Source organism: Salvia splendens, chromosome 2, assembly GCF_004379255.2.
Source record: "Salvia splendens isolate huo1 chromosome 2, SspV2, whole genome shotgun sequence".
Taxonomy (NCBI): domain Eukaryota; kingdom Viridiplantae; phylum Streptophyta; class Magnoliopsida; order Lamiales; family Lamiaceae; genus Salvia; species Salvia splendens.
In genome coordinates this window covers 18,005,174-18,028,849 of record NC_056033.1, presented here as the reverse complement: position 1 = coordinate 18,028,849, position 23,676 = coordinate 18,005,174, and the positions used below count along the sequence as shown (strand labels likewise).

The following is a 23,676-nucleotide window of genomic DNA, read 5'->3' as shown; positions in this document are numbered from 1 at the left end:
TAATTTCATGCATAGATATAGGGGTGAAACTCATTCATTTGCAGGGTCTAACACATGTTTTAAGCCAGGTATGTAGAAGGTTTTCGCCAGATCCAGGAATAGAGAAGGACAATTGCATGGTCCAAGGAAACTGGCGAATAAGTGAGCAATTTGAAGAAAAATTACAAGACGGAGGAAATCAAGGGGCTGAAGGGTAGAATGGAGATTTCTACGAATGCTTCTAGAAGATTATGTCCACACCTATATAAAGAAGAAAGCATGCAATCAGAGGGGACCTTCTCGGGGGAGGCCTTATGATCAGATTGCAGCTCTAGCTCACTCACTTCTACATACTTTGGGTTTAATCGGGAAATCGTGGGGTGTTCTCGGGTTTATTTTGCTAGTCAGTAGTGGGTAACACCGTCCTTAAAGAGGGCGAAGAAAAAATTTAATCATTTTCATTTTACTTTACTATCGTGAATTTCACCGAGCTTCGCCGTTCGAAGCTCAGCCCGTTTTGCTGTTGAATTTCCGTTGTTTATGAAATTTCTGTTTTCCATATTTAAGTTGCTGTTGATTTCGATTATGGATGTCATTTATCTTGAGCTAGTTGTGAATGTTGAATTGGATGTTTGATTTTCGTGTTGGTTGCTGAGTTTGAGTAGACTCGCTGGAATCTAGTGTTGATCGGAGCAAATCTGTTGACTCGAGAATCATGGAGTAGATTCTGGTTGTTGTTGGGACCGGATTGCTTGGATCCGGAGTGGATTAAGCATCCGGCGTTAAAGCTTAAACAGAGTGATCGTGATTCATGCCTAGTTTTCGCGTGTTCATTTCATTCCGTCTAGTATATGTAGATCTGTTTTATTTCGGCTAGTCGCAAGTTTCCGACGTCCGAACTTCTATATTATGTTCGAATCTGGGTATGTGCTCTGTTTTCTTCATATTCGTATTTGATTTAGCCGATGAGATGCATGTTGCTGTTAGTTAAATCCTTAGTTAGTTAGTTGCAGCTTTTCTTCCGTACTTGATATTTCTGGGAGTTGGTCCCCGCTTTTATTTGCGTTCTGTTAAGCTATAGTTGGTAATTGTTGCTCGGTCTAGGAAGTTAGTTTAAAATTACATACCCCTAAGGATGTTCGATCTCAGCATGACGTTTACAGTTTCCTAGGTCTAGTGTTTGATTTGTGCCTAGGTCTAGCCGTAGTTATACCTCAACCCAAATTTGCGTGGCAGCAGCCGCTTTCTAAACCAAAGTCTCTAGATGCTTTCTTACGCGTCCATCTTCGTGGGATCGACCCCTGCTTCTCTGTACTAATCTATAGTATAACGGGTTGAGGGATCTTTGAAACGCCAGAGTTTGTGTGTTCATAGACAGAGTCTTCCGTGTCACCTTGAGTTCCTAGACATAGTGTTTAGCGGATTCATTGGACTTAGTAGCTCGACCTAGAAGTTTATTACACATACACTCACACGACAAGCGGTCGTTTCACACACAAATCACAACTTGAACGCAACCCTTTGCTCTTGGTACCCACGTACGTACAACCACCCTTGCCAAAATCACCACACAATCAGGCTTTTCCATCGTTACAATTATCATGCATGTCCTATCGTTCCTTTCATCGTTTTCTTAGATTGCCCATCCCAAACGTTCATCAACAAAACGAAACGAACACTCAAGCATACATCAACGTGTAACACATAGCCACATCATAGGATACGTTTCTTATTCACACATGTATCATGTATTCACTCAAAACTTGACAACCAAGATTATTTCAACAATATAGAAATCTGGCAGAACAGCGCAGTCGTTTTGCAAAAATCCTTAAAAATCCATATGATATCATTTGAAGCTAAAATTTGGTAACCACACAGTAGACACATCAAGGTTCATCCAGTTAAAAATTTCATACCAAAATAACATCTTTAGGTTGGTCAAATCAAAAACGAAACTCACCGGACGAGAATACAGATTCTGGCAGAACTGCGCAGTTCAATTGGAAAATTCGTTAAAAATTCATCTTTGGTCAAAAGAGGCTGAAATTTTGACACAACACAGAAGACACTTACAATTTCACTCAGTTAAAATGTCGTGCCAAAATAAGATCGTTTGGTTAGTCAAACACACGTCGGAACCTACTGTCCGAACACCACAGAAATCATGCTCAACATTCACAAACTAGGGTTTGTCTATCCTTCATCCACACACACATATTCATGCTTCAAAAATGACATCACAACCTTGATTTCGTATTTACACATAGCATTCACTAATGAATCATCCACAAACTCACATACACACCTATATACACGCACATACACATACTTTCTTATGCAAACACCCTTCCCAACCGATTAGTTTTTAGATCTACGATTCCTACACTTACTATATGCATGAGGGAGTCAAGAAACATGGATTCAATGGTAAAGGTGAGAAAGATGATTCAAAATATACCTTTCTCTTGCAAAAAAAAACGATCGGTAGGAATGACGAATGGTGCGATTCTTCGATGAATCTTGAGTATCCAACTCCAAAAAGATGCAAGAACAAGGGATTTGTGAAGAATTGGTGGAGAAGGAGAGGGGGAGGGAAAAACTGTGTGGGAGAGAGGAGAGGGAGAGAGTGGCGTGAATAAGGGGGCTAGCGTTAGGGTTTGGCTTATTTATTCTCTAGGTTTAATCCCACACATAAATAAAATAATTATAATTGCGGAGGAATAAAATAGAGGTCAATGAATACATCCCACAATTAAAAGGAAAATAGGCGTGTAGTATGTGGGGAGTAATTTTCGAAAATTGCTATTTAATTAGCATAAATATTTATTTGGTATTTATTTGGAGAGAAAAATACTCACAAAATAGGTAAGAAGATAGTGAGTATCCTATAATTAAGGTAACAAGATAAATCAAAAATTTCCCCAAGTATGAAGGGGGGGGGGCGTGTAATCATAGGGATTAGGCAAAGCAAATATTTAAATCCTCAAATTAAAATAGGAATAGGATTTAAATTTGGTAATTATTTTGTAGAAAAAGACTCCCATAAAATAGGTAGCAAATAAATTAATTCCACAAGGTAATTGAAAGCAATAGGGGACGAAAATCATGTAGAATAAATTAGGGATAACTGGGTTTGGATTTAATTTGGATAAATATACCAAAACAATTAATTAAATCCTAGAAAGATATTATTAATTCCAATAATTTGAAGGGGCCGGAAATTCCAAATAAAAAGGCTAGAACAAAATACATGATCCCATTTAATTAATTTCCCATATTGGAAAATATAGTACATTATTCCACATAACTCACAAGAATTAAAACTCGCATCGCTAACTCAAACACATAGAAATTAAATTCCATGAAAGATATTCCAAAATTCAACAACCACATTAATGAGAACAAAAGTCGCAAAATTTTCAGGGTGCTACAGATCCATTCTCCACTAATAATACTTTAATTACTTTTTCTCTCTAACTCTCTCTTACTTTCTCAATTTTGTATTAAAACTCATGCCGAACCTAAAGTGCTTATTATTTAGGGATGGAGGGAGTACTAAACTTGTACTATTGAATATTAATTTTCTCTCCAAAATGTTTCCAGTTGCCAGAATTGCCTTTTGTGTCGTGCTCTAGCTATTTAAATAGTTAGACTTAATAAACAAATCCAGACATGTTTTCCTTGATCGGACGTTGTTTTGGCTTAGAAAACGCCTGACTAGTGTTTCTTGTTCAAAAACGTCCGGGTCACGCGTTTTTTCAGTGCAATGTGCAGTCTTAGTAAAACAACCATATCTTTTTCTACGGGACTCCGACTGACGTAAGCGAAGTACCTACGTGAAGCTCTTTTGAAGATTAAAGCAATGGAGGCCTTGTAGAAGGGTTTGACATTAAACTGGGCAGGATAATTACTGTTTAGATTTAGACTTTTTTTCTTTCTTTCTCTGCTCTCTCTTATTGTTCGGTCTTTTGTTATAATAGAGTATATTAAAATGTGTTCGTTTTCACCTAAAAAAGTGTGTTAAAGTAATGCAATAAAGGACTACAATTTGATTCATATTTCCTTCTTACAAACCTAGAATCGCGTGTTACAACTCCAACACAGTGGCCCTTCTTCATTTATGGAGTTAGGCATACACTTAACTACTCCATCCGTCCCAACTAAGTTGATACAAAACTTTTGGGCACGAAAATTAAGAAATTGTGTTGAAAAGTAGGAAAGAGGAATGAAGTAGGAAAGATAATGAGAGAGTAAAGTAAAAGGTGGAATAAAGTAAGAGTGATTGAATGTTTTATTTTTTATTAAAAAAGGGAAATGACTCAACTTAGTTGAGACATTACAAAGAGGAATACGACTCAATTTAGTTAGGACGGATGAAGTATAATATATCTGTGTGCTTACTGCTGATGAGTGATGAATATCCAATGTTCAAGGATGACCACATTACCTCACTACAATATGTCATGTATGCGTGATTTCTGGAGTTTATAAAACTGTGATATGAGGAGAGCCAAGAAAATTGGAGGTGTGATTGTGTGAATGAGGGCGGTGGCAGCTTTTGGTACGAGGTTTTTTATTAATCCATTCGTCCCTGATAATTTGTCACTATATGACCTAACATGAATTTTAAAAAATGTCATAGAAAGTGAGATGAAAAAGTTGGTGACATGTGGTGATGTGGGTCCTACTTTTATATACTTCCTCCGTCCCACTTTTGGAGTCTCAGTCACTTTTGTGCATTCGTTTTATAAAAATGACACTCCCTCTATCCCAAGTTACTTGAGTCATTTCTCTTTTTGGCTAAAAACAAAATATCTAATCACACCTACTTTATTCTGTCTTTTACTTTACTCTCTCTTTTATCTCTTACTTTATTCTCTTATCAACTTTATTTAACTCATTAAACAAAACTTTCTTAAATCTCGTGCCGAAAAGAAATGACTCAATTAACATGGACGGATGAAGTAATAAATAGTAAAGTGGAGAAATAGTAAAGTAGGAGAGAGAATAATGTTGAGAAGACTCTTACTTTACCATTTCTCAACTTAAACTATTTATCCTCATTTTTATAAAATGAGTGTGCAAAAGTGACTGGGACTCCTAAAGTGGGGGAGTATTCGTTTTATAATAAAATGTTAGTGGAAATGAGTTAGTGTAATTTGTGATCCATTATCAAAAATGGTATAGATGAAAGGTGATAAATTTTTAAGGACGGATGAAAATTAAAAATAAGAAGCACAAACAAAGTATATTATTTTAAATTGAAAATAATGTGATGAAAAGTTTATTAAATTAATTTAAATAGAAAGCTTATTGACATTCTGAACTGCTATTTGAAAGCTTATGTGGCATTTTGAATTGCCATTTCAAACAAAATTATTTTTAAAAAATGAATTAAATATCATATAATATTATAAAATGAGAAATGAGTTAGTGGAACGTGGACCCTATTGTATATATTGATTTTATAATAGAGCGTGAGTGTAACGAGTTAGGTGAATGGTGGGTCACCTTAGAGCATATTCAAGGGGATGGGTATTTGAGAAGGTATCATATTTTTTCCTATTTTGAAGAAGTATTTGATAGAGAGGTAATTATCATATTTGCCCTCTTTTTTTATAAAAAATCATTCTCCAAAGGGAAAGTATTTGAGAATATATTATAGTTTTATGTTTTCGAATTCATCTTGCATTAATTTTTTATTTTATAAAATAATTTATCTTTATGTATACTTTTTTTTTCTTTAGGAGTTTGTTACTCTTCGGAAGGGTACATTTCCATTTTTAAAAAGGTAAATAGATATATACATTTTCTATATACCTTCCCTTCTTGGAGAAGCTCAATCTAAAATGGAAATAAACAAATGAAACTTTAAATCACGGATATTCCAAAATAGCACAATGAGACATTATTTCACAGACGAAGAGAATATATAAAAGTAGATTCACATTCTATTGACTTTTTCAACGCAATTTCTATTACATATTCCAAAGCCTACGTCTGAGTCAACTTGTCTCAAGTATCGGCGGACAGAGAAAGTAGTATTTGTAGAATCATCGAATTGTATAATTGTTTTTTATATTATTCTCAAGAGGATTGTACATCATATATAGGCTAAGGACTAAAACTATACATGGTAAGATACTCTCAATCAAATCTCCCTAATTAACCGGCTAAATATCTCGTCCAATCTTTTCCTAAACTTATGCAATCTTCTTTATTTTGCAGGATATTCTGTGATCTCCAACAGTATTTATTCATATGTAATTAAGTTATAAACACATTTTCATAATATGATCATGCTAGCTAGTATTTTGGAGTTTGATCAACAGGATTAAACAACCCAAAATACTTTTCAGTTTCATCCCCATTCTTCTCATTCTCATCCATCATCGCAAACAAGTAAGTCTCCAACGCCTTCCCCCCGCCCACGTGCCCGATCACATTCCGGTAATACTCCCCCGCCTTCTCCACACTCTCCACCTCCGCCACCCCATCTCCGAAACCAACACCTCCACCCCGCCCCCGCCAACCTTCTCCAGCGCACAGTAAACCCCGTCAACCATCGCGTCGAACAAATTCCTATAATTCAATCCATCGTCAACAAATTCAACTCCCCCAGACATAAACATCGCGAAATCGAGACTTATAGCATTTCTATCTCCAATGTAAGCGAAGTAAGGGTATATGTTGACGAGAAGCGGGGATTCCGCCTTCACCAAAAAATCGACGGTCTTTAGAGACTTGTTGGTTATTATGGGCTGTTAGTTGGTGGACATCATTTGGGCTTTATTATATTTAGGCCCAGGTGAGTTTTTTTGGGCTTATGCTTTGCCCTAGCCCAATTTTGTGAAGATATATACTCTCTCTCTTGCGCCGTTTCACTTCTCACTTTACTCTCTCTCTCTTCGCTCTGACGATCTCTCTTCCTCTGAGTTCTCTCTTCATCTTTGTGATGATTTCTTGAGTTCTACTGTGAGATTCTTCGTGTTTAGTGGTGTTGAATCTTGAGTGGAAGGTATGAAGGGTAACCACTTCGGTTTCCTGTTTTCTGGTGAGCTAGGGTTTCGGTGTGTGAGGGTTTCTGGGTGATTCCTTTTGGTAGAACTGATAGATCCGGTGTGATAGGAGAAGCTGGTGGTTGGTTTCTGGTTTGTGAGGTGATTCACAGTTGAAACCTTTGGTGCTCCCTTGGATCTGTGTTCTTGTGAATAGATCTCTGTTATTGGCGGGTGTCTGAGCCAATTTCTTCGACCTATTATTCGTTGCATACTATATCTGTATTCCTTCATTGTTTTGCACTTGATCCGGTTGGATCAGTTTACTTGTGGTTCTAACGAGTATATTAAGTGTGCAGGTATCTTGAAGCTGATCTTGGTGTTAGTTAGCCCAAGGATTACTTCTGTAATAGCTATTGTGATTTTATCTGTAATAGCTAAATTCTTGTATTAGATCAGTCGCTTGGTTGATGGTTTGACTGAGCCATCTTGTAACAAGACCAAAGAGGTCTCGGTAATTAGTGAATCTGAAATTGTCTGATCCCTACAAGACGGACGCCGAGGGGGGTGACGTGGACGCTAGGGTTCCGGAATAGGTGGCGGTGGAGACCTTGATTTGGTTTTGTAGTCCGAATTGGGAGAGGGCGGCGTGGATGGATTGCATCGCGGGGAGGAAGAGGGGGGCGAGGTCGGGGTTGATTTCGTTGCCGACGGCGATGTAGCGGATTTTGGTAGCGGGAAAGTAAGGGAGGACGTTGGTTTGGATCCATAGAGTGGAGTCGGATTGGAGGGAGGGGATCAATAGAAACTATCTCACAAAATTTTCTAGACATTGTGATTCTTATTCAACATTAGCTAAAACAACTAACAGAAACTCGAGATCTTTTTGAAAAATTTTAATCCATTAATATAGAAAGGAAGGTAATTAAATTTAATAATGAAAAATAATATATTGATCATATTAATTAAAATTAGGGAAAATATATAATTGTTATCCCCAAATAAAAATGATAAAACATGATTAAAGAGGTAAAACCAAATTTCAAAATAATAATAATATATAAAAATTAAATTGGTTTATCGTTATGTTTGGTTTTTCAAAATTAAATCACCCCAAATAAAAAGTGGAACCAAATTTCAAACTAATATTTTACTTAAAAATCTAAAAACATGTTATCATGATATGACCAAATTATTACTCCATATTTTATAGATGATCGCGTACTAAAATATAGTCTTATAACTTTTTCTAATTTGTTAACATTAAATAATATACATATAAAATCGGTAGCCCTTTTAGTGTTTCCCGTAGCATTACATTACATAATATATTCCACAAAAAATAATTTTACTGATTTGTTTTTTTATAAATAAAGATAGTTAGAACATAGTTTACCATTTTTGACTTATCTGTCTTTATTAATAGTCTAATTATTCCATAGTCAATGGAGTAATTAATAGTACAAGGCCCAAGCCCAACTGAAGTTTTTCTTCCCCAATTATCCATCTCTGATTTTCACAGCTTCACCCCTGACACGAAATCAACCATGAGCCATGGCGCATTGACTGGGTCAAGCACCGAATCAAGGGCAGAATTCCAGAGACCGTGGGGTCGGGGACCGTTGGGAGTATTTTTCTGGCTGTTCTCCGAGGACGGCGGTGGTGTCGGCCGACCCCACTCGACCCCACCTCCCTCCGCCGCTGGCTGGGGCCGTAGATTCGCATTTTTTTTATTCCGGGATGCCGGGACTTGTGCGATGTTTTAATCCTCATTCGAACTCCGATTTTGGGGTTTTTCCCATCTTTTAGACTCTTTTTACTTCAAAAATTAAAGTCGTCAACAAATAAAACTGTTATGAATTAACTTAAAACTCCTACTCCTTCCGTCCAACCTAATTCAGACGTCATGAATTTAAGTATGAAATACTTAATTAATTAAATTATTAATTGTAAAGTAAAAAATTTATTAATCGATGTATATTATTTCATGCTAAAGGTAAAACTTATTAATCGTGCTATATAAATATATTTTTTCTTTCGTGGGAATGAACAATTACGAAGAGAATATTTGAGACCGCAAGGGCAGCGCAATTGGCAATGGAGTGGCAGATCTTGCTGCAATGAGCTTGGGTTCGAATCCCACTACTGTCGTGTAGTTGCTTCCATCTCTGCTTCCATCTCTCAGGCACAAGTGTGAAGCCTTGGGAGCTGGGCTTCTTGCCCCCAGTCGGTTAGGCCTTCACCTTAACGGGCTACTGCGTACCCTGAGTTAACCCCCTCACATGATGTCGGGCCGGAATGTGGGGGACGCCAAGGCGACGGAACTCTGCTGCAACGAAGAGATTATTTGATCATACAAAGACAATTATTCTCTTAAAGTAATTTCCAATCTAACCATATATAAGCTCGAGAAATATTGGACAAAATCGGCTAAAGTTATAGAGTTTGGAGATGGGCTTCTGGCACCAGTGGGTTAGGCCTCCACCTTAACGGGCTACTGCGTACCCTGATTTAATCCCCTTACATGATGTCGGGCGGGAATGTGGGGGGACGCCAAGGCGACGGAACTCTGCTGCAACGAAGAGAATATTTGATCATACAAAGACAATTATTCTCTCAAAGTAATTTCCAATCTAACCATATATAAGCTCGAGAAATATTGGACAAAATCGACTAAAACTAATATGTTATAATGCTATAAAATTATTTTAACTGTACATATTTCCAGCTCTCCGCAAGCAGTGAAAAGCCCCATAGTTTTGCCTTTTTTCAATCCACTGAAGAACTTGTTCCACCACTTCCGTCGTCTTCACTAAAACTTGATGGCATCTCTGTTGCGGTCCTAAAGATACAAATACAGTATGTTGCAGCATTAGGTCAAACGAAAGATGATGAAAGAGCAGTAGACGACGTTTCTAGATTGAAATAGGAAAACGGCAAGGCAACGCATGCTAGAACATTTCTCCATATAAAGACACAGAGACTAACCAGAAACCACAAAGATTTAGAAAACAAACGCTTGCTAAAATCCCCTCTAGAAATCGCTCATGATTCCACGTCCTTGAAATTTGCAAAATTTATTTGGTCAATGTGAATTGGTGTTTAAGTGATTATTTGAGGACACTGTCAGGTGTCAGCAAGATTCGGACATTGGTGTCTGGATACAGACAGCATTGGCCGTTTATATAATGCAAGACTCAGGCATCAATTAGTCCATTTGTCAAATGATTGAGTTCGTAATTTGTTCGAGAAGACTCGGATATATTGAGTGTACAGATACATCAAGCAAAAACAACAATATCAATCAGTTGTCCAAAAACTTACTACTCCCTCCGTTCCATAGGAATAGAGAGTCATTTTGTCATTTTGGTACATTCCATAGTAATAGAGTCATTTCCCTTTTTAGTAAAAGTCAACACATTTTTCCACACCTACTTTACTCCGTCTTACTTTTTTCTCTCTTCATCTCTCTACCTTTTTCATTTTCCACTTTATTCTCCCTTTACTTAACTCACATAACACAATTTTTCTTAATCTCCGTGCCGAAAAGAAACGCCTCCATTACTATGGAACGGAGGGAGTACTATATATTGACCAAATCTCACCTTATGACTAGATAGTTATGTGGTGTTGTATCCACCATCAATGTTGCTGTCAAGGGTTGTTGATGTGGAAATTCTTCCCTTAATCTTTTCTTAGCCTATAAATAAGAAACATGCAAAGAGAAAAGTGTATCAATGACTATTACCTAATTAGTATATGCATATTAGCACAAATGCAGGGGCGTAAATTACAATTGTATCATTCTTGATGGGGATATTCATTTGATGTTCATTTATCATCCTCCTATTAGTATATATTGTATCATCCTGCATAAAACATTGTGTGAAGGCACAAAACATCAGCACACCAGAGGGAAGTAAGAAAGTTAACCTTGATAACTTCTCTTCGGAGCCCTTTGTCCACAAAGCTGTAGTAGCCATTTCTTCTTGTGGCCAAGGGGGAATTCTCATGTTCTGTATATTCTTCAAAGGGAACCCCTCCATTCACATTATTATATTTTTGAGACCAAGACTCTGCTCGTTTCTCTCTCACTTTTCCACCAAAAGCTTGCAGATTTGAATATCTTGGCACTGTATCCATATTTGCAACTTCAACACCAGGTCTATGCCTCGAACCATACTCATCTCTACTCCCAACTCCTGGTATATCTCTGCCACTACCTCCCGTAAATTCCACTGAAGAATTACTCCTTGGATAATAGGAACCACTGTTGGATAAAGAGGTCTTTATCCTGGACTTCCGGTAAATGTAGCTATCAAGAATATCAAAGCCACTCCTTGTTTTGAAATTCGTACCATCAATATCAGAGTTAAATGGAGCCATGCTGGATGGGTATTCAGATCCCTGTACGAATTTTGATTAGAAGAAAATCTAGATCATATCAGATGCACTGCCCACTCAAAGTCAGTATAAAAGAAAAATAGTAATGAAAACATTACAAGATGTGCACATAAGGTCTGTGGCTGTTCTGCTTAACCAGAAAATTAATCAATCAGTAAAAAAGACTGTTCGGCTTAGACAGAAAAAAAGAGAATGATAGCAAGATCAGCAGCTTATTTTTACAATTACATTCAAGGGTTAAGACATGCAACACGAAATAGAGATTGAAAAAACTGTTCAGCCTAGTTGCTTGCAGCTTACTTAATGGATAGCTATAAACATCAAGAATTTTAAATGGACAGTGGAGATATCTCGGATTAAGGTTCTACAGTAGATCATGCATACACACTGCTATACTCTTGTTTCACATTCATGCATCTTAGCACGCAGTGGCAAATAGACTGCATTATTCAAGCTCCCAAAATTTATTAGCAGAGACTCGTGTATGACCTGCTAGGTTGTACAATTACTTGACCAATAAGCCCGAGTACACACTCCTTGAGTAATAGGTTGTTTGATGTTTCAAAATCATATTTGGCATAAGCAGAAGATGGAAAACTAAATGTAATTATGAGACACCGACTCACCTTGAAAAACTTGGAATTCTGGCGAACATTCAAAAGATCAGGTGAACCACGTACATCTTCTCCAGTGTGATAATTTTCTAATACAAAGGCCAAAGTGAAATGATGAACAATGTGAACTGTGAATCACCAGATTGTAAATGCAAAACAGTTGAAAATTCACTTTCTTAAAAATAATTCAAAAGAAAAAGAAAAACAAACTGTTAGGAGTGAAAGGCAAAGGGAAGTCAGGGAGCACGAGTTATGCTCAGTAATCAAACTAATAATTCGTAAATGCAGAGAAAGAGAGGAACGATCACTTTGATTGAGGAGAATGTAAAGAAATAACAATCCTCCGCAGAGGCCTACGACCAAGTCGTCCAATACAAATGATCTCTCTAAGATGCTTCTATCATCTATGTATCTCCCTATATATAGACGATTGCTAACACTAAACTAGGAACTGAAATAACAATATAACAATAATTGATGAAAGATAGAAATTGAATTAACAAACGCTGAGATATTTGTGCTAGCCCTAACTTCCAAATCTTCTCGCTATTCCTCCGGATTTGATGGCCAAACGACCTCCCTCTTTCCTCGCTTGTAGACCACTCCCCTCCAACAACATCCGTATCAACTACCTCACTCTCAAAATAGCCTTGTCCTCAAGGCTCTGTTAAAATTCAAAATACATCACTATGTCCGGTGGAGGTTCAAACTCATGCTTTCGAGTAGTAGCTAGAGCATCGAACCATAGAAGATTGCAACGATATGTAGGAATCACAGCATGACCAGATAGGAGAATGGAGCGCCTGCCAATGAAAATAGAGATCCTGGAAAGGAAAACGTCATAGGTGTGGACTGGTGGGCAGCGGAAACTAAACATTGCAGCAAGGACGAGAACGGAGATTGAAACTGCAGAATGTAAGGGCCGGAGGTGGACAACAGCGGGGCTGTCACTGGTGTAAGTGGACTGGGAGGAGATGGTAGAGGCACCAAAACTGGAGGTGGAATGGATTGTTGTATTGTCAAGGGTGTGCACATTTGTTGTATAGGTAGGGGCTGTTGGATGGTGTGTAGAGTGTTCTCCTTGGCTGTTGTAGGCGGACTAGAGGACAACATCGGAGCTGTCACCTTTGCTAGTGTAGGTGGACGAGGAGGAGATGGTACTGCGGCGAATGCTTCATATTCACGCCCCATTACCGCCAAAACGTTTCATCAACTCCCTTGCAAACCGAGCCCACGTCAGATCCGGAACTCGCTGTCGCAACAACTGGTACCAAGGGAGGGCAGCGCCTGCCAGAGCCACCATTGCGATGCCTACCCGGTCCTCGGAAGGGGTTTCCGAGATAAAAAAAAAAAAGAATTGCTCTGCTCGTGCAAGCCATGCGAGGGCGTCCGAGCCATCAAAGGTAGGCATGGGCGACGCTGAGGTACCACCGGCGGTTGTCGTCTTTGACCCCTGATTCGCTGAGGTGGATCCGTCCTCGGGGTTGGAAGTGTCCTTGAGTTTCAGCGAAGCGAAACCCGCGCGCATCTCCTGAAGCATGGCGGTCAGTTCGGTGCGGACCTCTGTTACTTGGTCATCAATGCGGCGGAACTGAGCATTCAGTTCCTTCACTGCCACGTCCAACAAGAGTCTACCCTGCTGCAATTCATCCGTCGCCTTCTCTAATTCGTCCAATCGCGTGTCCGCTCGAAAGTTCACCATCGTTCACCGCACCAATTGTTAGGAGAGAAAGGCAAAGGGGAGTCAGGGAGCACGAGTTATGCTCACTGATCAAATCAATAAATTGTAATTGCAGAGAAAGAGAGAAATGATCACTTTTATTGAAGAGAGTAGAATGAAATAACAATCCTCCGCAGAGGCCTACGACCAAGTCGTCCAAAGCAATTGATCTCTCCAAGATGCTTCTATCATCTATGTATCTCCCTATATATAGACGATTGCTAACACTAAACTAGGAACTGAAATAACAATATAACAATAATTGATGAAAGATAGGAATTGAATTAACAAACGCCGAGATATTTGTGCTAGCCCTAACTTCTAAATCTTCTCGCTATTCCTCCCGATTTGATGGCCAAACGACCTCCCTCTTTCCTCGCTTGTAGACCACTCCCCTCCAACAACATCCGTATCACAAACACTTAAACATATACATATGATCACAAGCTAGAAGGCCAGAATTGCTGAAATGCAGTTTGTAACAAGAATAACAAGCCTGATCTCACTGTAAGACTAACGGTGCAATTGAGTAAGATATTCTTAAATTTATATGCACAAGTCATCAAAGTTACATATGACATCAGGAAACTTCTGAAATGGACATATACATTTATATTACAAAAACATCATTGTAATAGCTTACCTTCAACCGGCTCCTGCATTGAGGATTCAAATGCACCCGGAGGAAGTGGATCAAATTCAACGCCAAGAGGAGGACCATCCTCCCGATATTGCTTTCGCAGATGTCTCTTGACTGCAGGTATAGCAGGATTTTCCAGTCGACCCTTCACTTTTAAGTAACCTGACGGGCCAGGCCTGGGTTTTATACCCTTTGTATCAGATGGAAGTTTTGGCATTAGGTACCTTGAAGTAGACACGTCAGAGGGATCCCCATTTTGGTAATTAGGAGGTGCATTCCGCAATGAACTGCTACTTCCTGAAGAATCATCAATTGTATGATTGTAGTTTCCAGCATAATTATTGTCATGCTCATACGGAAGGTCTGCAGCAGAAAAGTCTTTTGAAGTCACTCTTCCACTTTCCACCTCCCTAGTATCGACATTCTTGTCATCCCCCTGTTTTGTGCTACCACATGAATCTTGCCTATGCCCGCTGCCACCGTCTTGTATGACTCCACTTGACCGATCTTGCCTTACAGTGGCATGGTTTACTCCATTGATTAATTTCTTATCCTTTAACCTCCTATGGCAAAACCATCCAGAAACTTGCTTCTCTGTCAAACCTATGGACTCCGCAACTTGTATTTTCATGGATTCTGAAGGATATTTATGCTCTGGTAAAATAAAACCAGCCCTTAAATTAACATGTAAAAGAAAAGTAAACGACAGGACAGGATATATCACATTTTAAGAATTTAAGAGAAGTAACTTACCATTGTAAAATTTCTCTAATGCTTGAACCTGAGCCTGTGTCTTCACAATCCTTTTCTTGTTCTTCTCTGAAAGAGATTTATCATCTTCATGTTGCATCTCACATGATCCTGAAAAACATTAAGAATCAAAATCATATGTGGTAAGTATTAAAGAGCTATCAGCAAACACGCACCAACAATTCTGTATTCATTAGCAACTTCCTATGGGACATATGTGATTGGAGTAAAAAATCAAAAGGTGGGAAAAAAACTTATTTAGCACTTCATTTAGAAGATAAGGAACAAATGTCAATTGTGTAAATATTTAGATTTTTAATCACTCACTTCTTTTGGATATAATCCACAGATACTTCGACAAGGAATATGCATATTTGATGTTTCACATAAAGCCAAAACATAGTACCAACATAAGCAGATCTTATACATATATGAAGGCAAATCATTATCAACATCTATGAGAGATTGTATCTCATTAATCTCTGCTTCTCACATTATATTATATGCACATAGAAACTAGAAAGCACTTATATGCCTCAAAAGAGTAATAACGTATCCAGGCATTTTGAGTCAAGACAAAATTACTCTTGGATGGAGACAATTATCTGCATCCAACCAAATGAATTGGTATTTAGGGCACCCGCAATGGGGCGCCCGATGGCACGCTCGATAGCGTCCATCGTCCTCGGGCGCGGACGATGCCCACATTGTGGGTGCCCGCCATCGTCCGCGTCCGATGCATTGTCCGCGCCCTACGTCGCGGACGATGGCCTATCGTCCGCGCCATTGTGGGCTCGGCGGACGATAGGCCATCGTCCGCGACATCAGGCGCCCCATTGCGGGATCGGCGAACGATGGTCGCGGACGATGGCATGCATTTTTTATTTTTTGTATAAATACCCCTATCTCACCTTCATTTGTAAGGTTTCATTTCACGATTTCACTCTCGAAACTCACATTTTTATTATTACTACGAAATGGATTCAAGTCCCAATAGTCTGATTTTTGGGGAGGTGCGTTGGCCGGGTACAGAACCCGCCGAATATCAGTCGTTCGACGCTAACACGCAGTACAATCCCGAATTCAGCACGGAATCGTACGGTTTGTCTGACATGGAGCCGTCACCAAACCGACCCGCTGCGCCGCCGCGGGGACCGCCCCCGCAGCCGACGCCGACGCCACCCCTTCCGCCCCCGCCAAAAAGAAGCGGCCCCGGCACCACGCGCAGAAGTTGCCACATCTGGGAAATTGTGAAGAATACGCCCTCGGCCGTACGAACTAGCATCCGGAAGAAACCCTCATATTGGCGAGGTATTGGGTGGACATATCGGAGGATCCGATATTCGCGAACAACCAGAGGCAGGTGGCGTACTGGGAACGCATCGCCGAACGCTACAATGCAGCGAAGCCGCCGAGCGCGTACAAGCGCCAACGGGAGCAACTTCGCAAGCACTGGGACCAGGTGAAGAAGCAGATCAACCTGTTCTCGTCGGAGTACGAGAAGTGCGCGAGGGAGCAGGGGAGCGGCGAGAGCTTGAGCGACGTGCGCTCCAAAGCACTGTTGTCGTACCAGTCCCTGTACGGCGAGTTCAAGCACGAGGCCATCTGGGCGCTCTTGAGGGACAAGCAGAAGTTCCAAGGCGGGATTCTGCACACCGGGGCGACAAATAGGACGAAGACCACCGAAGCTGGTGGTTACACGAGCAGCGAAAGCGGAACTCGTCCGGTGGACCTCAACCGGACGTACGAGGACATTGAGAGTTCCGGCACACCGATGTCCTCCCTGCGTCCCATAGGCGTCAAGGCTGCGAAGGCCAAGGGGAAGGCGGCGGCGACATAATTCTCGACCGCCGCCGCCCCATTGCCGATCCTGGTCCCGCTCCCGACCCCGAACCCGACGGCCGCCGCGTACGAGCAGTTGGCAACAGCCTCGATGGCGAAGACGTTGTTGCAAACGCACAAGGCCCTCAAGAAGTGTACGGACCCGCCGAAGCAGAATATCTCCGGGGGTTGATCGATGAGCTGCGCCGGAAGTTGGGAATTGCGTAGATTAGCCAACTTGAATCGTGTAACTTTTGTTTAATGAATGCAAACTTCGACGGTTTTTAGTTAATCGTTGTGTTTTTTAATTTAGTTTGCATTACATATTTGAAAACATTTAAATTAATTAACAAAACAATAGTATAACATATAGGGCGAGCCATAGGGCGCGCCTTAGGGCGCCCCATTGCTAATGGCCTTATGTGTTTATATTTCAGTGCCCATGGATGAATGAATCCTAAAATGTTGGCATCTTCTATCTTCAGGCTCATAACTCTTTAAGCTCACCGATAACTTTTAACTGGCAATACGAAGAATGTTGTTCCTCTACATATATGAACATTGCCAGGGAAGGATACACAAAGTAACACGATGTCGTAAAAGCAAACTATTAATATTCAAACCAACAACAATATGACAACTTTATGTCATCTGGTTGGATAGTGGAGCACATTGTGAAGAAGGAAAATATCTATGAATACTTAATAACAAGCATCCAAAGATCAGGGTCCATAATATGCATCGCCATTCAGCCAAAAATCCAGACTGCTCAAATACATCATGTATGTGGTTCATCTTTTCATCGACAAATTTCAAGAGAATAAACACCTAAAGTAAGAAACTAACTACAATATGTGAATCATCTTAACGATTTGCAGCTTTCAGCAACAAAAGCAACAGTACAATGATGAAACGGAAAAAATTCACAACTCCTGAATACAGTATCATCTCAGAAGCACATCAATGCAGCGTTATCAGACAAACACAAACATTAACACGAATCAAAATTGAAAACAAAAATCAAAGCCAATTCATAAAAAAAAGTGAACAACAAAATTTGAATAAAAATTTGGTGCAAGACCGGGGTCTCCGATGACCGGAACGGTGACCGAGATCGCACCTATACGCAGAGAGCTACTAGGAGAAGACGAGAGAGATGAGGGGGAAGTAAATTGCATTAATTCATCAATAATTCCAAATACAATGAAGGAAGCAGCTTATATATGCTGCATGTACGGAATAACAATCACAATAACAATCTAACTAACTTCATGATTCATGATCCACGTGCCGCGCGTATGGTAAATTTGATCCTCTACTTCTCACGTGTTGCATGCACCCACGCAACACTTATTTAGCTCCCATCCAATTCGCACTTATTAAAAGGTGTTTGTGTTTCTCGCACCAAATCTCCCCCCTTTACATAAACCTTGACCTCAAGGTTTGAAATGCGGAAACCTCTCTTGAATGTCATGCAAGAACTCCCAAGTAGCATCTTCTGGAAATGAGTTCGCCCAGTGAACAAGAACCTGAGTTGCCGGCCTGTTACCTCGCTTCACTAAACGCCTTCCCAAGATTTGTGCCGGCTCCAAGAATGTAGAATTGCCCATCGTAGGTAAGGTCCCGTGCAGCTGAACCAAGGGCCCCATCTTCTTTTTCAACTGGGAAACATGGAACACGGGGTGTATCTTGCAGTCCGAAGGGAGCTGCAGTTTATACGCAGCCTCGCCAAACTTATCCACCACCTTGAATGGCCCAAAATAGCGTGGGCTAAGCTTCTGAAATTGCCTATCCCTCAGTGTATTCTGTCTGTAGGGTTGCAGCTTCAAGTAAACCCAATCCCCTATCACAAACTTCCTCTCTGATCTGTGTTTATTGTGCTGAGTTTTCATACGCTGCTGGGCACGACTCAGATGATGTTTTAATACTTCCATCATAGCATCCCGAGACATGAGACTCTCATTAACATCATGGACAGTAGAATCACCCTTAAAGTATGGAATATGAAGGGGTGGGGAGTAGCCATAAAGAGCTTCAAAAGGAGTGGTTTCGATGGCTGAATGAAATGATGTATTATACCAGAACTCCGCTAAACTCAACCATTTGCTCCACTCAGTTGGTTGATCCCCACACATACATCTGAGATAAGTTTCCAAGCAACGGTTCACCACCTCAGTTTGTCCATCTGATTGAGGATGGTAGGCAGTAGACATATGCAGCTCCACTCCTTGAAGTTTAAAGAAATCAGACCAGAAGTTACTGAGAAAAACCTTGTCCCTATCACTGATCAAAATAGTCGGCAGCCCGTGGAGTTTAAACACATAGTCCAAGAAGGCTTGAGCAACAGTCATAGCTGTGTACGGGTGAGTCAAACTCATGAAGTGAGCATATTTAGTGAGCCGGTCTACCACCACTAGAATAGTTGATTTGCCATGGGACAGGGGTAGGCCCTCAATAAAGTCCAAACTGACCTGAGTCCATGCTTCAGCTGGGATTGGAAGGGGTTGCAGCAGCCCGGGGTAAGCACTATTATCATATTTAAACCTCTGGCAAGTATCACACTCCCGGATATAATTCCTGATTTGCTTCTCCATGTTGGTCCAATAAAATAAAGAAGAGAGCCGTTTATAGGTAGCTAGCACTCCCGAATGCCCCCCTGAGCTTGAGTTATGGAAGAGATGAATAATTCTCAACCTGAGGGCCTCATCATTGCCCACAACCAATCTGCCTTTTCGTCTCAACTGGTTCCCAATCCATGAATATTTGGAGTGTTGCTGCTGATTCTGTTGCAGCTCATATATCACTTTTTGCAGCTGAGGATCAGAGGTCCATGTAGCCTCAACCAGTGGGTACAAATCTGTAGAAACAGAGGTTATGGCCATACACAAAATATCAGAAGAATGCACTCTAGATAGGGCATCCGCTACTACATTCTCAGCCCCTTTCTTATAGGTAATTTCAAAATCAAAAGCCATCAATTTAGATAGCCAACTCAGCTGGCCAGGAGTGGAGAGTTTCTGCTTCATAAGATGAGCTAAAGTCTTGTGGTCAGTTCGAACTTCAAACGGATGATTCCCTAAGTAGTGACTCCAATGTGTGACAGCAAACACAATGGCCAAAAGCTCTTTATCATACACTGACAGCTGCTTATGTTTTGAGGAGAGGGTCTTGCTGATGAAAGCAAGGGGATGCCCTTTTTGCATCAGAACTGCCCCAATACCGTAACTGGATGCATCAGTCTCCACAATAAAGGGTAATGAAAAGTCAGGTAAGGATAACACCGGGGGGCTCATCATGGCTCTTTTTAATTCCAGAAAAGCTGACTCTGCCTCATCACTCCATTTGAATGCATCCTTCTTCAAAAGATCAGTGAGTGGTTTGCAAATAATTCCATAGTTCCTAATGAATTTCCTGTAGTAACCAGTAAGCCCCAAAAAGCCTCTTAGCTTGGTAATGTCAGAGGGGACCGGCCATTCTTGCATTGCCTGCAGCTTCCTTGGATCAGTGGCTACCCCTTCCTTAGAGATGATGTGCCCTAAGTATTCAATTCTCTCCCTCGAGAAGTCACATTTGCTCCTCTTAGCAAACAAAGAATGCTCCCTGAGTTTCTCAAAAACCAATTTCAAGTGAGCTAGGTGTGCTTCCTCATCCTTACTGTAAATTAAGATGTCATCAAAAAAAACCAAAACACACTTCCTCAAGTAGGGCCGGAAGATGTCATTCATAAGACCTTGAAAGGTTGCCGGAGCATTTGTGAGTCCAAAAGGCATCACCGTGAATTCGTAGTGGCCATCATGCGTCTTAAAAGCTGTCTTGGGAATGTCTTCCAACTTCATCCGTATCTGGTGATAGCCGGCCCTCAAGTCGATTTTGGAAAATATAGCAGCCCCATGTAACTCCTCTAGGAGTTCATCAATCAATGGAATGGGATATTTGTCTTTCACAGTGATCTTATTTAGCCTCCGATAGTCAACACACATTCGCCATGACCCGTCCTTCTTCTTAACCAACACCACCGGGGAAGAAAAGGGACTAGTGCTTGGTTGAATGAACCCCTGCCTCAGTAGATCAACAACCATCTTCTCAATGATATTCTTCTGTAGGGCCGTGTGTCTATATGGTCTAGAGTTGACTGGTGAGCTTCCATTAGTGAGCACAATCTGGTGGTTGTGAGAACGCATGGGAGGGAGGGCAGTTGGCTCAGCAAAAACAGCCTCCTGACCATCCAAGAACTGCCGAATATCATGACAAACTCCATCTAATGCTTCATCCCCTTCCAGAGACAGCAAGGAAGGATGGTTCTCTTCAGTAACTCTGATACAACAGAGCTGAACATCGTGGCTGTGAGAAATGAGCTTGTTCATTTCTTTCTCAGAGACAGTTTGAACCATGTGGTCTGATTGGCCCCCACGTAGCACATGTTTCCTTCCCTGCAAGCTAAACTCCATCACTAAGTGTTTAAAATCCCAGTGAATAACTCCCAAAGTCTCCAACCATTGAATTCCTAAAACCATATCACAGCTGCCCAAGGGCAACAACAAAACATCCGTGATAAATTTAGTGTTCCTCAGCACCCATTTCAAGCCCTTGCACATGGAGTTGCACTCCAATCGGTTCCCATCAGCCACATCAACCATGACTGGTCTGACCTGTGTTAAGGGAAGGCCCAAGCGTTTGGCTAACTGCAAGTCCAAGAAATTGTGTGTGCTGCCAGAATCAATTAAGATATGCACAGCCTTCTTGCCCACCCTTCCTGTGATTCTCATGGTTCGAAATCCTCTAGAAACCGAGCCACTAATGGCATGAATAGAGATTAAAGGGTTATCATCCTCAACACCCTCATCAGGGGAATTATCAGTAGCATCAGAATCAGCTCCTTCCCATCCCTCCTCCAATTCTAATAGAAATAATTGCTTCTTAGCACATACATGACCACGCTCAAATTTTTCATCGCAGCCGTAGCACAAACCTCTGGCCCTTCTATCAGCCATCTCCTCAGGGGTTAATAGTCTCCTACTCCGGATAGTAGGCATAGATGGGGTGGGTAAAAGAGGGGTAGTAGTCACACCCGATCCTGATGATTTCAGTTCAGAACCCCTGCTTCCCTTATGAACCTGAGCAAATCCCTCCCTTCCTGAACTAGACATCTCCTGAAGTCTAGCTAAGGCATACGCATGAACCAAGGTTTGAGGCATAAACAAACGAACAACCTTCTGAACATACGGGCGCAAGCCGTTAATAAAATGACTTATAGCATAAGGTTCAGAGAGAGATACCCGGCCCAGAAGTAACTCGAACTTGTCATGGTAATCAGAGAACGATCCGGTCTGCTTGAGGGACAACAACTCGGTCATAGGGTCACCCAGCAGGTGATCACCAAATCGTCCCTCCAAAGCTTGCAAAAATAGAGGCCAAGGCGTGGCCATAGCATGTTCCTGATACTTAGACCAATTCTGGAACCACTGAAGAGCCCGACCCTCAAAATTGATCACGGCCAAACGTACCTTAGAATCCTCCGGTGTCAGATCCACCGTGAAGAAGTGATCGCAGCGTAGGATCCATCCGGCTAAGTCCTCGCCGGCGAAGATCGGGAAGCCGACCTTCGATTGACGCGTAGCGAAGTATTGTTGGCGCTGTTGAGGGCCACCACCGAATTGGCCAATCGGAGCACCACCAGCAAATTGCCCAGCTGCATTGCCATTAGCTGGCTGAGCGAAACGAGTGAAGATCTCGTTCTGTTGGAGTTGCAGAGCAATGAGACCGTCGCGAAGTTCCTTCATCGCCATATCGCGAGAGCCATCAGAGGTGTCTCGGAGCTTGTCAAGCTCTTCACGTCTCCGATCAGAATCGGCAAAGCGATTGGAGAGATCAGCCATGGAGGCCGCGAGCATCTCCTCCAAACGACGCATGTCGCCGGAGCGAGTCTCAACCATCACAGGAACAGGATCTGAAAAACTGATACCACTTGGTGCAAGACCGGGGTCTCCGATGACCGGAACGGTGACCGAGATCGCACCTATACGCAGAGAGCTACTAGGAGAAGACGAGAGAGATGAGGGGGAAGTAAATTGCATTAATTCATCAATAATTCCAAATACAATGAAGGAAGCAGCTTATATATGCTGCATGTACGGAATAACAATCACAATAACAATCTAACTAACTTCATGATTCATGATCCACGTGCCGCGCGTATGGTAAATTTGATCCTCTACTTCTCACGTGTTGCATGCACCCACGCAACACTTATTTAGCTCCCATCCAATTCGCACTTATTAAAAGGTGTTTGTGTTTCTCGCACCAAAATTCCACGCACAACGACATTGCGCAACCAAAATCTCAAAATTAAACTCAGAAATCCAACTAAATCAAGTTCTCCAACAACAGCACGAGCCAATCGTGATCTGATACGTTATTAAACTAGAAAAAATAACAATCCATACCTTCTCTCATGATTATTCGTCAATTTCCCCTTTCAGAAATTAGGTTTCAACCTGACACCCCCTTTCTCTGTATCGAACCATCAACGCTCCATCCCCCACTCAACTTGGCGGTGAGTTCAAGTAGAGAAAGAAGCGAATCTTCAATTCAAACCATGTATAGACAGAGAGAGAAAGTGGAACGAGAAAAGGATGGAGATGAACAAATTTTTATTTTCTGGATGATTTTAATTATGTTTGCCGTTTGATCTGCAAATCTTTTTCTGCTTGATTTTGAATATTTGATTATTTGGTTTCTTGAATAAAT

At 41.1% G+C, this 23,676-nt stretch overlaps 1 protein-coding gene and 1 pseudogene across 1 annotated transcript; both read right to left on the bottom strand.

The window, feature by feature from the left end:
- Positions 1 to 6,288: 6,288 nt before the first annotated feature.
- Positions 6,289 to 7,644, bottom strand: LOC121775206 (annotated as a pseudogene).
- Positions 7,645 to 9,614: 1,970 nt separating this feature from the next.
- LOC121790529 lies at positions 9,615 to 23,580 on the bottom strand. The gene is made up of 7 exons (XM_042188726.1): positions 23,373 to 23,580; positions 15,112 to 15,219; positions 14,362 to 15,012; positions 12,011 to 12,087; positions 10,914 to 11,387; positions 10,586 to 10,680; positions 9,615 to 9,822 (listed from the first exon to the last, which is right to left on the bottom strand). Exons 1-7 carry the CDS (start codon positions 23,380 to 23,382, stop codon positions 9,750 to 9,752), a joined length of 1,488 nt encoding a protein of 495 aa, XP_042044660.1. The 5' UTR covers positions 23,383 to 23,580; the 3' UTR covers positions 9,615 to 9,749.
- Positions 23,581 to 23,676: the final 96 nt, after the last annotated feature.

Excerpts from the sequence above, each read along its gene's own strand:
- LOC121790529 (XM_042188726.1), bottom strand. Across the intron at positions 15,013-15,111 it reads ATTAGAGAAATTTTACAATG|AGCATAAATATCCTTCAGAA; the intron begins GTAAGTTACTTC and ends TTATTTTACCAG. Across the intron at positions 9,823-10,585 it reads CATAACTATCTAGTCATAAG|GACCGCAACAGAGATGCCAT; the intron begins GTGAGATTTGGT and ends TTGTATCTTTAG.